Source organism: Pseudopodoces humilis, chromosome 19 (genome assembly GCF_049639895.1).
Source record: "Pseudopodoces humilis isolate 2021_Gansu_Grassland_sample_001 chromosome 19, ASM4963989v1, whole genome shotgun sequence".
In the NCBI taxonomy this organism is placed as follows: domain Eukaryota; kingdom Metazoa; phylum Chordata; class Aves; order Passeriformes; family Paridae; genus Pseudopodoces; species Pseudopodoces humilis.
This window is the reverse complement of record NC_142218.1, coordinates 8,298,565-8,315,519: the sequence shown is the minus strand read 5'-3', so window position 1 is coordinate 8,315,519 and position 16,955 is coordinate 8,298,565. Positions and strand designations below refer to the sequence as shown.

Genomic DNA, 16,955 nt, shown 5'->3' with positions numbered 1-16,955 from the left:
ACAAACAGAGCACTGTATGTTTTGGTAAGCACAAGTCTCATCTCCCTACAACCCTCTGGTAACACCATTTTACACTTCTTTAGGAGCATGATATTAATTCCCTGATTTTCAGTGTGCACACAATAGCATTCACCTTAACTCTATATGTGGAATGTTTATTACATTTCCTTCTTCCCGTAAGAGCAGCAGATCCTCACCTACCATTCAGCAGTGCCCATTAAAAATGTCATCAGAGCATACACAAGGCTCTACAGCATTTGAAATGATTGGTTTAATCCTACAGAAATAGTTTCACAAACAGTATTAGAGCTACAAGGGTGGCAGTGCCAGTTCCTCCGCACCTGACACAATTAACGCTGCCTTGACACTCCCAACCCTTGGGTACAAGAGCCCCTTTCTGCAATCCCATATGGCTGGTCCATATGTTACCCCAGGATATGGAAGGAACATAATGATGGTCACTGACTGCTCTGAAGCTGATCCCACTAGATTCAATGAAGACCCTCTGGGTGTTCTTAGCAACTTTATTTCTGTTGTCAGCATCACCCGCTTAACTCACGGCACAAACATTCCCTGCTCATCATCCATACCCCAGGACCTGATTTCTCTTCAACCAGCTCAGTGAGCACTCCAGCAGAGACTGACGTTCATCCTAGAGAGCTCACAGTGTTTTCACCTACCCCTTTCATCTGACTGCAACTGTGCCTCCAAGTCCTCTGGAGAGACGTAGAATTCCTGCTCTTCGCCTTCGGGAGGTTTTGGTTTACACTTCCCACAGCAACAATTACAGCAGCAGCACAGACAGCAGCAGCAGTAGCAGCCTGTGATGAGCCCACAGAACACAAACAAGGCCTGCAGAGGACAGAAAATACAGAGATAGTCATAACCTGTGTCTACTATGCCATGACCACAGAGTTTGTAGGACTTGGGTACAGAATCAGAGAGCAAAACCACAGCAGCAGTGCAGACACAGAACTTAGTAGCTACAGCTTTGTACTTTATCACTGAGAAATACTTCAAATTATGTGCAAAAGTGGCTATGGCTCTTGACATTTTACACTGAGGTGAATACTGCTAGCCTGGTTTGCTTGAGTAATTTCTACAATTTAAGTTAAGTGGACTATTTTGCTGCATCTGGAAGAAGGTACAGGTCTAATAAGCACATCTGTACTAAAACCCAGGGGTACAACAGTTCAGGACAGGCTGTAACTTGCATAAATAACCCTGGAAAAGACTGAGCTGTACCAGCTGATGCACAGGCCACAGTGTACCTACAGCAGGGACTTGGAGCAGCCCAAGGCTGTGGGCATGGCTGAGGATTGATGCCTCCAGTATGTGAGCACAGCAGCTCCATGCAAGCCAGGTCTGCCAGGTGCTTATCACAGTGACAATGGGCTAAATTAAAGTCTTCCTACAGGTCACTGTGCAATTGTTTGAAAAAAATAATTTTACAGATAGCAAACCAGCACGGTGATAGAATTATTGTCTTCCTTAGAGGAATCAAGAGATGGAGGCAATGCTGGCAAAGGGTAGAAAAATGGACCCATGCAATGAAATGTAAGGAGATTTTCTGTGAGCCCAAGTTCACAGTCAGGACTCATTCTACAAAATTATTGACTCGAGAATACCCCCCAAATTCTCATCTCTTTTAAATCCACTAGAAGAGTCCAAGCTTCAATTAATAACCCAGGTCTTGCTTATTAGACCTGTATCACTGGAATTTCCTAGAAAAATACTTCTGAACTCAAGATCACAACACAGTCAGAGAAGGTTGATTAACCCGGTGTCAGAAATTCAGCAATTTCCAAAGGTAAAACCAAGAACAGCTATCAAATGGAGCTCTCTAAGAGTTTCCAATACCAATCCAGAATAACTCTGTGCCCTTTTACTTACCTTTGCCCACCAGCTGGACAGCACGAAGTATGTGTTCACATTTTCTTCACCAAACTGCTCTGCTACATAGAGCCCCAGAGACCCATACTTATCGTAAATGTTCCGCTTTGTGGCATCAGTCAATATTGCGTGGGCATTATTGATCTCTTTAAATTTTTCTGCTGCCTCTGGATTATCAGGGTTTTTATCAGGATGATATTTCAATGCCAGTTTCCTGTGGAAAGAAAAAAGAGAATAAAACCTGGGGTTTGGGTTCCCGTTTTTTGATTTATTTTTTTTTCTAATTCCATAGCCTGCCACTCAAGGGAGACTTTCAAGTTCCAACTGTTTTCCTTCATCTGTGATTCAACCTCCCTGATGATTCTTCCTTAGATGATAATAAAAGGCTACAGCAGTATCTAGCTTAGTTCACAGAATTGGCTACAGACTGTTGGATTTGACCCTCAGAAATCCACTGGAAAAAAATAAGAGACATTGAATAAAAATAGGCTTGGGTTTTTTTATCCTCAGCTCCAGCAATTTCCACCAGTTAGTTTTGCTCCTGCTACAGCAAAGACACACCACAAGTCTAAGGTATAGCACCAAAGAGTACATAAAAGCAAGTTGCCACAGCTGCTTGAAGAGTGTCTGAACTGCTGCTTCTGCAGTGTCTGAACACAAAAATAGAACAGACGATCACTTGTGGTTAATTCACCAATTCCTGTGCAGGAACAAAGTACTTTTCAGTTCAAGCTTTGCTAGAATAGAAAATAATTCTGAGTTTCAAGATATCAGGAAATCACAACGTACCTCCCCTAATCAGGCCAGATCTCTTACAACTGACAAAAAAAATTAGATAAAGCATTGATAAATGTGCTAGTTCTCACATGGTCCAGGCTATTTAGAGACATCAGTAGAAATAACTGGCTAAACACCTCCTTATGAAGAGAAAATACGTGCTCCCAAGTAGAAAAATGACACAGAGACACATGCTGGCAGTTCTCCTCCACCACAAAAGGTATTTGTCCTCCTACAGAAAATGACCAGAAAGTCACGTACACAAGAAAGACAGGAGAAGTCTGCAGACAATTACATGTCAGCTTTGCAGTGGGGAAATGTTTCGACAAACATAAAACAAAGATGTCTGCAATCACTTGGATGTGCCTGCAAGTATCTCATAGCATTTAAAAACCATGCCCTTGGGACACTCCAGTGTGCATGATGCTGCTCCAGTAAATCATGTCCATAGCTGCCACTTGTGCCCCAGCCTCAGTGAGAGCTGAAATAATCACAGGGAAGTTTTAAAATCCTGGAAAGGGCTTAGTCAGGCTGCAATAAATTAAATATTTTTATTTCCCACTACCTACATGTACACAAACCTCACAGCCCACAGGCCAGCAAAGGATGTTCAGACTGAACATGATAAAGGAGCAGCAGAGGAAACAAGAATGTTCAGGTAAGTGTGAAACAGCTACATTTCAGCCCAGGATCTTGTGGGGTTGTTCCTCCAAAGGAAAAACTCACAGTATTTCCCCCAGGAAAGTAATTACTTATTATAATATAGTATTTAGTATAATTTAGTATTACTTTCCAGTTGTTTGAAGATAAACTATTCAAACATCCACTTAAAGCTTTTAGGAAGAAAAAGCTAATTTTTGAGAATCTGTGGACCTGGTTTATTCCTTGACTTCACATGTAGTTGCCATCAGTATGTAACTTTGGAAGGGAAGAAGCTTTGGTAAAAGTTAAAGACCATAGGAAAACAATTTTGACAATGAGTATCTTCATGGAAAGATGATGCTGACCCCTAGTGTAATCCAAACACATTGCTACTGGTCACAGCAGCAGTTGCCTTTAAGCAGATTTATGGAGAATGTGGAAAGGAAGATGTTACAAGGCTGGTTTTGTAGTTTTTATTTGGTTAGTATGAAGTCATTTCATGTGTCAAACTCTTAAGGAAAAAGATACAGAAAAAAAAACGGCTTTTAAACTAACAATTCCACAAAGAGTAAGAAATATTGACCAGAATTCCAGGAAAAAGTAATCATTGGTGCTCTGTTTTCATCCTTACTTGTATCTTTAATCTCTGCCTGTGCCAAAAGTGGAAATGATGGACAGCAGGGTAGTTCTGCACATCTCTGCTACCCCTAAGACAGACACAAGGCTACATAACAGGAAGAGTTTAACTCAGCACATTCTTAAAATTCTGCTCAAATTTAGGCAAGGACCTTTCAGAATGACACTCTGAATTTGAGAATTTAACTTACTAGATGTAAGATGGAAAAATTGCAAGCCTAGGCATGTTTTCACACCCCATTTTGCAAGAAGCAACCACCTTTTCACCTGTTTTTCCCAAATATTTTTCTTGCAAAAGGTCTAAATAAACCAACTGAGGCTCCTTCATAAATAGACCATTTGCTGAACACTGAATTAAAGCCATTTGTGCTACTGGGACAGGCATAAAACTCGAAGCTTTACCTGTAAGATTTTTTGATATCATCTGAAGTGGCATTTTTGTCCAGCCCCAGCACGTGGTATAATGACTCCCCAGAGGTAGAGAGGGAGCGTTGCCTCTGGTCTGCCATCTTGAGCTAACCTGAGGAGAGAACTGGCCCCTGCAAAAAAATAAAGATTAAGAAATGCTTAAGTAAAGGAAAAAACAAACATCTTTAAGCAAATCATCCTCAAAAAGAGTACACGTCAAGATTCAGCTTTTTTAAAATGTGCTTTGAAAAGGTTGTTTACACATGTGGAAGGTAGAAAGTTATAAAATTCAGTGAATTATCAGTGAAAACAACTATTATATTGTGCCAACCATTGTTGGCACAACACCAGTCACCCCGAATCCCCACTGTATACACTCAACTCTGCTTTCCAAAAACCCCAAATCAAGAGCTGAGGTGCAGCTATAGCTGTGTACTGCATAACACATCTCTCAAGTCACTTCATCCCCTTTCTTAGTCTTAATATAATTTATTTGTGATAATACCTATAAAAACAACACAGCAACAGAGAAGTTGCTGTTGAGGCTGCGTTTTTGCACCACACTGGCATAGGAGTAACTGACTTGATTTATATTTTTTATTTCAGAAATTACATTAAAAAAAAACCAAAAAAAAACAACCTTCCCCACATCTCCCAAATCCCAGTCCTCCATCTTATCACCAATACCAGGTCAAACAGAATCTTTAGAAAAATCCAGTGTGACCAAGCTTGTGCATTCCACAAGGAAAGAGGGAATGTCTGTCCAGAGAGCAGATCCCCTCTCTCATAATTTAAAGTTGTGAATCCGACATTTAACATGCATTCTAGTTAAAATCATGCTACTTGAACATGGATTAACCTCCTGCTCCACATCCAAATGTGACAGACCCCAGGGGTGTCCCCTGTGCCATGCCAGGACCAGATCTGGTTCTGCCCTCTCCCATCCTGAGGAGATCAGCTTTACTGTTCTTTAGCTGCAGAACTGCAGCCAGGATGAGCATCCAAGAAAAGACTATTGGCTATTTTTGGATTATGTCATTACAATTAGCCCACACCAGATTAAGCAGCCTTTGAAAAAGATTTTTAAAGCACCAGACTTTTCTAATTTAACCCTATGTCTTATATAACAAATTAATAACCTCAGCTTTCACAAGGCTGGCTGAAAGCAACGCCCTCAGCCCTCACCCCCTACAGGGCCTGGGTGGAGCTGTGACCACACCTCTGCTTCTCCCAGCACAAGGGAGACCAAGTCACAAGGATGTGACACACATCACTATTGTCTTGTTCAGCTCAGACCCTGCTGTTGATTCTCTTCCTCACTTGGCCTCTCTGACTTTCAACACTGGGCACCAGGTCCTGTTGTTTTAACTGGAATACACCAGCTCAACAAAACTCTCATCTCCTCCAAGAAGCCTTTGGCAATTCTACCCAGATTAATTTAAAGCTTCCTATAGGATGCTATAAATTATTACTGTTAATAATAAATAATCTAAACTCTAATTCTTTGGCTAAAAATTCAAACTACACCCCAAATCTGGAAGGTGAATGTGTGGGTAGGGCGAGAAAATATTTTCTTTTCAAGGACACTGTTCAGTACCAAAAGTTTTCTGTATGGGAAGAAAATTACTGAGTGCTGCAAGACACAACACAAACAACTCACTTATTTGGGCATAATCTAATTCAGGGAAAGAAAAACCATATTTCAGTAAAGAACCCCTCCAGCCAGGCACACAGCAGACACAACCCTCTGAGCCTTTCCCAGAGGCAGCCTCCCAGCCCCCTCTACCCTGAAGCAGAGGTCAGAGACTGATGATCCTGACCTGTCTCTGATAATCTACCTAATCACACCAGCCTGCTCCCTTGCTTCCCTGGCTCCCTGCTCTGTACCCATCATCACTTCCTCCCACCCTCCCAGGAACCTCCCTGCAGCTCCAGCACACCAGTCCCTGCCAGCAGCTCCCTGCCAAGGAGTGTCTGTCACTACTGCTCTTGGACGGGGACCTGAGAAGTTAGGAGGGGGGAAAAAAATGCATCCTGATTGGAATTTTACATGTTGATTTAGCCCTTCTGAAGAAGACACTGCTTGAAACAGGAGCTTCCAGGGCATTATGGACATTTTTGCTAAAAGCTGCAGCTCTATTTAAGCATAACAAGCTTCCTGTAACATCAATCCAACGTGGCCTTGGTGACAGATGCTGCAGATCACAGCCATACACCATGTTCTGCTTAACAAAATCTGCACTGTTAAATTAGGGCCAATTTGTTTAATAAAAATGAATTCAGTTTGACCCAGGCAGTATCTATCAGTCTGCAGGCACAGGGATACAATTCCACACTGCTGCATCCTTAATTGCTTCCATCGGAACAGTGCTGGGGATCCACAGCTTGGTGTAATGGGATGTTAGCATTTATTTCTCCAAACTGGTATGAAATGGATATATTGGCCTTGGCAGAAGAGTGGAGGACAAGGCAGTGATGGGAATTCATCTGGTAAGCTTTTTACTTAAAGGAACAGAGGAGTATTATTACTAGGAATGCAACCTTTGGCTTTTTAAATATGAAACAGAGAGTAAAGGTGCAAGTTATTTAAGTTCTGAGTTTTCCTGAACTCGGGTATCATTCCTCCTGCTGTTTTCACACGTGGCTCTAATTCACAATCCTGAAAGCTGCCCTGTATTTTTAAAAACTGTTGTGTTCAGCAGCAACAAGCCATCTGCTCCCTTTTCTAACCAAGCAGGATGCCCTGAAGAGGTTTCTCTGGGAAGGCTCTGGAGAAAGGTAATCTCCTGGATTAACCAGCAGAGTGTTTAACCATCTGAGTACCACAATATCCTGCCTCAGTCAGCTCTATCACAACAGGTAATTTCCTTCAGCAGCACCTTGCTGAAAAGACTCAGATTAAACCTGGCAGGTTATTTATGGAAGTCAGCCTTAATGTTCTAAATACATCCATGGAAATTTCAACCTTAGAGACACTAATTTGCTTTTCAGCTTCCCAAAAGAATCCCATCAAATTTCATTAAACTGGTGATACCTTAGTTTCAGCCAGGTCTGATGACCCTTTTGGAAGTTGTATTTAACTCATTAAAATGGCAAAGTATTATTACAGCCAAGGAAAAAAAAAAATCAATAGCTCTCTGCCAGTTTAGGGAATTAAATACTCACAGAACATCCCAAAGAATGTCTGCACTGAAAAGGGTGACAGCAGATCTGGTGGCCAGAAGCAGGGAAGGAGGAATTAAACTCCACCTGATCTGCTGCAAGATGCTGCAAAGAATTTCAGTGAAGTTGGGAGTGAGAGGGATAAATTTCTCCAAGAAAACATGCTGAGCTGTGTGGCAGAATGGAGGGTGGAAGTACTGGCACTGCTCACATAAATAGCAGGTGCTTGGGACAACACTGAACCACCACTGCTGGATCTAGGAAGGGCTGGCTACCTTGAAATAAAGGGATGGAAAGCTAATTCCATGGACAATACCCACAACATGTCATTAGCCTCTGGAAGCAGACTAACAGCAGTACTTCTCATCTCACTCCAAGGCTGAAGCATTGAGTATTTATTCAAGAACAAACCTCTGAAAACTGTAATCCTCAACTATCACTTTTCCCATCTCCCCTGTGTAAATCACACAGCTACTGCTGTCTCTTGAATTTCCTTGCTGGAGGAAAGACAGCTCTGGGAAGGAGTTTCGGCTGTTCAGCTCCACTGGTCAAAATCAAAAGGGGCACAGGACACAAAAAAAGGTTAGCTTTAAAGATATTACTACAGTAGGATGCTGGGGCACAATCTCCAGAATTCTAATTTTCTCAATGTCTGTATACTCATCAGTTTAAGTTCCTAAAAATTAAAAAAAAAATAATAAAATCACTCCCTGAATGCACGTGCCATCACACAGACCTGCACACAGGTGCTGTCCACAGCATTACAGTGAACTGTCTACACACAGTGTGGGGAATCTGGATGGGAACAGCTGTTCCAGAAAGTGAAATCCCACTGTAAGGGAGAAAATCCACCTCCTCCTGACACAGGATAATGAGAGTGGATATCCTCCACTATCACAGGATAATGGGAGGTTATTAACCTTAATGGACATTGTTTGCAAAGGAGTTTGTTTAAAACTAGTACACAACATCCTCCCAGTCTTCCAAAATATCACCAGTAACACAGTGAGAACAGAGGAATCCCCAAAAGGGAAAATAAGAACCAGAAGGAATGACCCAGACAGACTCAGGGAAGTGCTGGGAGTGCTGGACAGGAGGAGGCTGCTGCTGTCCCAGCTCAGCCCAGCCCAGCACATGTGTGTAATACAAACTATCAGGAATGCTGTCAAACCCTCTACAATTACAGTTTTAAGAGCATATTAGAAGATGATTAAAGAGTCCAGCTTGGAAATGATGTTTTGCCAACTCTTACAAAAATAATGTCTAGTTGAAACTCTATTATAGGACTTTAGGAAGCACTCAAGTATTTTAGGGAAGATTTGGATTCCACAAAGCATTGCTGCTAAGTGGTAAAATATAATGTTTGTTAAAGCTAAGATTTCAGCTTTGTAAAGATTTCCAGTGCAGAAAATTAACTACAGGTGTTCATCTAAAACTGAATTAATCTATCCCAACCAGTATTTATCAGTAAAAGTCTAAATAAAAACACCAAGCCTGAAAGCACTTCAGTAAATATTGATTTGTCACAGAAAGGAAAAAGCACCACTGGCCTCCACATCCTGTCCATCTGTCTCAGAGTTACTTAGAGTTGTCCTCACAGTCTGGTATTTTTCAAGGAAGAAAAAAAAAACACAAAACATTTTTAAAGGGGAGATGAAAGAAGCATGCTCAAGATTGTGCTACCACGAAAAATAGGAGGTGTTTTAGCCTTGGCTTCCTGAGGTAGTAAGATTTTTATAGGAAACTTTGTCTCCTCAGCAATATTCTGCATTTAAATGAGAAGCTACAAGAAATTAAAATAATCCAGAACTCACCTGGTGTCTATTTCGAATATTCTAAGGTAAGTGATAACAACCTTCACACACTTCTAAAACTGATTCTCCTAAAGACAAAACAAAAGCAAATTAGTTGTTTACCAGTTCTGAAGTTAAAGATTCATTGATAAATTATCATCATATTATTGGACAGTAAAAACACAGAAGTGTTTTATAAATATTTGTACCACAAGTACAAAGTAAGTCCACACAATGTAAATACTTGTCTTTAGAATTAATAAACTGTCAAAATAAATCACAAATATTTAAAAACACATAGTCAAGGCCTCTATGGTTTGAACCAGAGATTCAGTTTCTTTTTCCTCAACTTTTATTATGGGAAAGACACGCACCTACCCAGTTGCATGGAAACTCTAATAACCATTACCTGTTCGAGACTTTGGACTTTTTCAACTCAGACCTTTGTGAATATATGTACTGAGAACACGATAAGCATGTTTTTCAAGTCGTGGTAATCTCTTGTGCTGTTAGAGACTGCAAAGCAGCTTAGCTAACGCAGCAGACCCCAAGCTCTGGCACCAGAGCAGCAGGCACAGCCTGCTCTGGGGAGCAACACCAGCTCCTCTTGCCAGGACAGATTTCCATCAAGAAAACTGTGGTGTCATCCAGTTAGCATTCCCTCATCCTGAAGCAGATCACCCAAAGGAAAAAAAGTCTCATTCTGGTGAACAAGGAAGGAGAGAACCTGAGATGACCCAGCAGCACACACTCAGTCTTTCAGCAGTCAAGGCTCCAGATCAGCCATCACATGGAAGGAGCAGAGCAAAGGGGCAAGAACAGCCTAGGAAATGCTACATGGTGCTATGGAAAAAGTCAAGGAAAATCACTGCAACAGATTAAAATACCTTTCTGATTAAGCAGGTACAGGACACATCTAACCCACATTACCAATCACAAAGTCACTTATGCATTAGATGACTGAACAATGAACCTCGTGAGCGGAACTTCAGAGCAGCTGTTACCTGGCAAGTCATCGCTTAATTGTCATACAAACCCTTTCAACAGCTTTCAGAGAACAAGCTCTGAATGCACTTGAGAAATAAACTCCCCATTGAATTAATAATTAGGCCTTTCATGGGCTGGAAGATTCCAGCATGGCAAACAGAGATGTTGGGAATACACCCAGGGAGCTGCTGGCATTGCTGCTCACAGCAGTTGCTTGGTGCCATCTGTAAGAAGCAGCTTGATCCAGCAACACATCCCTAAGTGGGTATGAATGAACCAACCAACAACTCAATAATCAGCTTATTGTTAATAGATCTGTTTAGTTCCTTTGATAGGAACCAGCAAAGGACTTTTCCTGAATAATGAAAGGCAGGGAGTTAAACTTTCCCACTCAGAGCCTGTGCAATACTAGAGGGTGGACTAATTCCCCAGGGAAAAACGTCCTATTTTGTGAAGCTATAGAAGCTCCCATGTTCTCTGCCCACAGCTTTCTTCATATAAAAGTAATCCACAGCAAGAACATTCTTTAAGCATTTACAGAAAGCTGCAGATTGTTAATGGTGTTTGCAACCAGAATTATGGCTTCCTACCCAGATGAAGACCACCTTTAATTGTGCCACTGATTCTGTTTCAGACAGCAAGCCCAGATCCCAGTATGTTGACAGTCAAACTGTATCAAATTTATGGAAATAATGTGACTAGAACTGGAGAGAAAAAGCAAAGTCCAAATGTAATTTGGAGATAAATGTACTTTGAAAAAAATAGCTATCCTGCTAAGGTCAGAATTTGGCATATAATGATGCAAATATCATACACTGATGTGTGGATAGAAGGCTCAAATACAAGATCCTGGCCCAGGCCTCACTAAAACTCCATCAGCAGAAAAGTTAGTATTTTTTACAGTGCTTATATATATATAATAACCAGCCATGTAGAGACTCAAAATATATAGTGAAGTGTTGTCTTAATCTGAATGCAAGAAGCAATATTTCTTTCAGTCTCACAGCTATGCCAATACCAAGTTTCATTAAGAGCAGGAAGCCTGATTTACAGCTGAAAATAACCAAACAAGACAAAAATAAATTCCCAAGGAAACTGCTTCTTGTAAAAACCAAAGTATATGAGAACCCCATGCCAGCTACTTCACATCCTCCCTTCCCCAGTGCATCCTCCCTGCCAGCACTGAGCCAGCCCAGCACCTCCCAGGGGTTTGCTCCCTCAGTTTCTGCTGCAACTGGCAATTCCAATTTAGTGACTCAGGAATGTTTTGATCTCCCCATCCAATCCCATTATTCAGCAGGCCAGATCCACTGACCCAGAGCTCTACATAATACCCTGCTTGTAATTACTTGTAAATATCCCCCCTCCTTATTACATGATATTCACAATCCAAATAAAAGCAGAGAAGATAAAAGGACAGATGCTGGAAAAGGAATGAGAGAACTCAAAATCCACATCAGTGCATGACACCCTGTTCAACAACACACACAAGAAAGAAAGAAGTCTGTGAGGAATATAACTGTTTAAGAATCAGAAAATAGAGAAATGAGTATGAAAATTAGAAGAAAAGAAGATTAAAGAATTATAAAGATAAAAACAAGAAGCTACACAAATGCAAACTGAATTCAGCAACACATTAAAACTGGTAAGTTTTGTAACACAAAGGAAGAAATTCACTTGGGGAGGTTGCATGCTCTTCCAACCATTTTGCTCATAGCAAAACCAGCTCTTCCAGCCTTATTTCTCCTGCAAATTTGAATCCAATTTATATACTGTTGTAGCTTCCCCATATACTGGAACCATAAACAGGCTCAGCACCATTTCCTTCTCTAACCAAGAGACAGATACTGCCTTCTTCCAGAAATCAGACATGTTCTCAGCTCTACTGGACAAAAAGCATATGTATTTCTTCAGAACTCAAACCTCCTCTGAGAGATGGAGGAGAACCCTTTTTACAGAATAATTCTACTGGTAGAATTGTCCTCATCCTGCTCCTTATGTTGCTACCAGAAAGGGGAATTATCTAAGCATACGTTGCTCCATAATCCATCTTCATCATGTACAGGATAGCTTTATCAGGGTTAGCAAGTATTTAAAGAAACAAGGTTGCAGTTAAGGCAAATAAAATAAAGTAAGTCAATATACAAGATAGAAACTCCCAAGTCTTTATTTTCACACCCCTTCTTGATTACATGACTTGCTAAATAAATCATTACTGGAAAAACAATGTGAAAAAGGTGAAGAGACAGCAATCTGGCTAGCAAGTGCCTGAAGAAGACCACTACTATTTTAAAGCACACTTCTTCGCCCCATGCCTGTCTTGAAATAAAGATTTTTAACCTATTAATTGGAGCACTAACATTTTCCTATTTCATTAAAGCATCCAAGAGTGTTTTGGCATTGATATTTTTTTATATCACAGCACAAAAGCCTTTCCGCTGGATTTTGCTATTCAGTTTGTGACCTTTTGATAAAGATCATGTGAGAGATCTCATATCCATAAAAACATTCTGCTTTAACATATAAGCCCTGATGGAAAGCTGAGTATCCAGAGAATTAATGTAAATGCACACATCTCCCAGAAAAAAAGAACTTTACTGTGTCAAAATCCACCTGCCTTGGAAACAGAGGACAGGTCTCCTACACTGAAAGACTGTGATACTAAAAAATTCATTAAATTCTCTTGATTTCTTTTTAAAAAACATAAACACACAGCTTTTAAATAATTGAAATCTGGAACAATACCATTTTTCTGCTAAATTCAAGTCTAAACGAAGGTTAACATCCACCACAGCTGACTGCAAGGGAGGTTACACTGAAACTTGTGACAAACTTAACTACAGCGACAGTGTTGTTTCTCTAATGAGCTTAGCAGATTAAAATGTAACCATTTAAGTCTGATTGACCAACCTGTTATAAAGACTTGTGACCTTGTACCCTACACAAGAGTAAGATTCAAACCTACTGGTGGTTTTCCACATTAGGGAAGAAAATATGAAGTATTGGATTTGCATTTTCTATCCTCTCTCCTCAATTAAAATAATTACTTTAAAAACCTGGGAGGGGGGGTTAGTGGATTCCCTACTTAGGATTTCATTGCTCCTATTTAATCTTTCAGCAATATTGAATTATTGTTTATGACATCACAGTACTTTATGTGCAGAGTGCAAGTATCACAAACTGAACACGGCTATAAAAAAAAAACACATCTGCTTACTCAGTCAGTTAAAAATTCAGCAGCTCTGTTTGCTTTGTTCATTATTACTCTTAATTTTTCCTCCCTATAAATAGTTTTTGAATCACTGTGACTACTCACTGCAAGTTCACTAGAACAAATCATCCTACCCACAACATTCCCTGCTGTGGGTGGAGTGGTGCTGATGCCACTTCTTCTGGAGAAGAAGTACCTTAAACTTCTTCAAAGACATAAAGCCTCATTTCTGCTAAGTGGGTTGTATAAACTACATCAATAAAAAAACCCTCATATTGTTAATGATTATATCAATATAGCCTAACCTTTAAAATATAAAAGAACACTTGGAACAGAGGGGTCTACTCATATAAAAATGAGATTTATGCTATTATGTCACACCTGTAGGTAAGACAACTAAAGCCTTTTAAATAGGAATAAAAGAAGAAAAGAAGTCTATTGTCTTGTGTAAGAAAAGGTTGAGAAAATCATGTCAAAACATGAATCCCTTGATAGACTGTTACAAAAAGAGAATTTAAGGGGAGAACATCGATCCAAGCAGCCCCTTTTTACAGTACAGGAGGTTTTTGCTTGGTCAAAAAGAAGGAACAAAGTAAGGTTACAAAGTACAGCAAAAAAGCCAAATAAGCAGTTTGAGACACAAAAGGAACAGAAAGGAACACATCTTCCAAATTGCAACTTGGTTGGCAAAGGGCAAGAAAAAGATTTATCCAGAATTAACTTGGAAGGGCAGGGGAAGGTGGTTCCTCTCTGTGCTCACCAACAGCAGTAGGCATGGAGGGGAAAAAAGTTCATTCCTATTTTCTTTTCCAGAGGCAGATGAAAAGTTAAATGAGGGTTTCCCCATACACACAGTTTAAATAATATACAAGTATGGTCTTACAAACTGCAAAACAGATACCAAAATTATTGTACATCTAATTTGGTGTTAGAACTGTTTTGTCGTCAAATAAATACTATAAACACTCTTGGCAGTTTCAATCATGAGCAGTTTTTGCTAAAGACTTTGAAATTAATACTTTATTTTAATGAGTAAAAAAGCAAAAACGAAGACCATTTTATAGCAACAACTGAAGGCAATACTGGTATCTTCAGCCTGATCTAAAATGATCCACTCTGGTGTTCCCCTTTTGAGAAACTTCACCTATTTTCAGATTATTAATCTCTGCTCTTTAATGGTTGTCTCACACCAAGCACATAAATCTTCCACTTAAAAAGTTCTGCATAAAAAGGCAAAATAATCAGAATTGAACAGCAGAACTTACAAAGAATTTATATTTCCCAGAAACAACCACCCAGCCAGCTCAGGAACAGAAAAGCCAAAATGCCTTTATATGATTACCAGGAACCCAACGTCACTGCCTCTGTCAGAGCCTATTTCACAGGATACTAGGTTTTGTTCTAAAAATTAAGCTTATTTATTTAATAATACAGACAGAAAGTAAACTCCCCTGCCCCCCACTTTTACCTCTGGCATCCAATCAGGTCCTCCAGCCTAAGGTGATGCATAATTATTCAAGCAGCATATGTATCCACTCAGTTAAGTTCCAAAGGCTTTAGTTCCAGAGATTATTTCTTCTGCAAAGTTAAAAAATTAAGTATATCTAAAGATTCTCTCTTCTCCTAATTGCTCAGCTGGATTTCCCCAGTTTTTGTGGAAGGTGGGGAGGAGACTATTTGATTATTTCACTTCCTCACAGAAACTGAGCAATTTATGTTGTAAAAGATATTTTAGGCTTGAAAAAACAACCAAAATAAAAACAAAACAAATAAAACATTACCAGGAGCAAGGGGTGCTCTGATTAGAAGTGGGGCACAAGCTGTAGGTAAAACCCCTCTGACCACTGCAAGGGGTAAGCACAAACCCAAACAAATCAATACCCCCAGAGACTATCTCCAGGATATATATATATATAGATATAGATACAGATATATAGAAACAGATTATATAGATACAGATATATAGATATAGATATAGATAGATATATGTGTCATGGAAGGCATTCTTCACTTTATGCCACAGATTTCTCCCCTCTGGGTGGTGTCAGATGTTACAGAAAATGGTCTAAAAACCATGATGAAATGAGTTTCATACCTGCTCCATTCAAATCCCCAGCACATGGACATTCAGAAGCATGAAAGGAGCTAAAACCACAGAATTCCACAATAAAATCTGAACTGACCAGCACAGTTTGTATTACTCAAAATTTCTACTTGTTGTTTTGGCAGGAAAATACAACCAAGTTCCTTTAGAAGGCTGGGTGATGCCAGAGGTGATGCCTTCACTGCAAATATTTCAGTTTCTTCTCAGGTGAGTTAAACCAGAGCCCATGTCCAGGGACAAACACACAGTAAATCACAGGAGAAAGCACCTTGGGGTAGAGAATACATTTATTCCCTAGTGATCCCAAATTCATCCCTATGAATACAACGCTAATGTCACAATATTCTCATGATATCCCCAGAATGACACCCAGTATACCCCCTGCATGCCGGAGTCAGCTCTTTCAGCTACAAATACCCAAACAAATCACAGGGCTGGATTAAAAACAGCTTTAATTTAAACTGGCATTCTCTTACAGGAGACAAACTCTTTGGTATTTTCTAACCATACAGTGTGGTTTCACCAACAAAAAGATTTATTTTATACTACTCCCCCACAAACCATAACGATATTTATTTCCCCTGTTCTCTCACTCTGCATACATTTAATCTGCAGACTGCCTGATGAAGGATGTCCTCAGTTCCACCACTCAGTCTAGCAACAGTATTTCATGGCTGCTTAAAAAGAAAAAAACAAAGCCAGTCCATAATTTAGAAATAATAAGGCAACAAAGAATGTATTTGTCCTACTGATTTTCCCACTAACTCACTGATGATTTAATAAGAAAAGACACTGCTTGAATTTCAGACCATAGACTTAGCCTGAAAACCTGACACTTCAGGAAAAAACATGTTCAGATTTTATTTGTAACTGAGTTTTCTAACACTATAATTGGGTAAGAATTAGAACACATACAGATTTTATACAATAGGTTTTCAGACAGGAGTCACATTTCAGAGGGCTTAGAACCAAAAGGCCACTATTATACAGGGGCATCATTTAATCACTGCCATTCCCAAGGCCTTTCAGTTTCAGCACAAAGTAGGGAATTATCACATTTAGTCTTTTCCACCTAAATAACAGATAATAAAGTCAGAAAACTCTATGCATAGTTTTTGGCTGATGTTTTTATTCCTCCCTCTGATTTTCTCTAACACCAGAGCGTGACAGATGTCTCTTCACTCTGCCTGTACCCCTGATGTGATGCCATCAGTACAATGTTAAACCAGGGTCATTCCTCCATGTATTCCCCAAACCAAGGGTATGTCCTCCTGGAGCTCCTTAACCGGAACAAAATTAGCTGTAAAATAGCACCTTTCCTCATGTAGGGTTATTTAAAAAT

General features: G+C 39.9%; 1 protein-coding gene across 2 annotated transcripts in view; it reads right to left on the bottom strand.

The window, feature by feature from the left end:
• DNAJC5 (DnaJ heat shock protein family (Hsp40) member C5) overlaps positions 1 to 16,955 on the bottom strand; it is a 31,025-nt gene that overhangs the window by 6,878 nt on the left and 7,192 nt on the right. The window contains exons 1-5 of one of the 2 annotated variants that reach the window (XM_005524774.3): positions 14,978 to 15,099; positions 9,333 to 9,400; positions 4,351 to 4,487; positions 1,894 to 2,107; positions 681 to 852 (exon numbers count right to left, since the gene is read on the bottom strand). In XM_005524774.3, the coding sequence (XP_005524831.1) occupies positions 681 to 852; positions 1,894 to 2,107; positions 4,351 to 4,457 (493 nt within the window). In that variant the 5' untranslated portion in view covers positions 4,458 to 4,487; positions 9,333 to 9,400; positions 14,978 to 15,099. Of the gene's footprint in view, positions 1 to 680; positions 853 to 1,893; positions 2,108 to 4,350; positions 4,488 to 9,332; positions 9,401 to 14,977; positions 15,100 to 16,955 lie in introns of those variants that run through there. The other variant, XM_014254182.2, reaches the window with a different exon arrangement.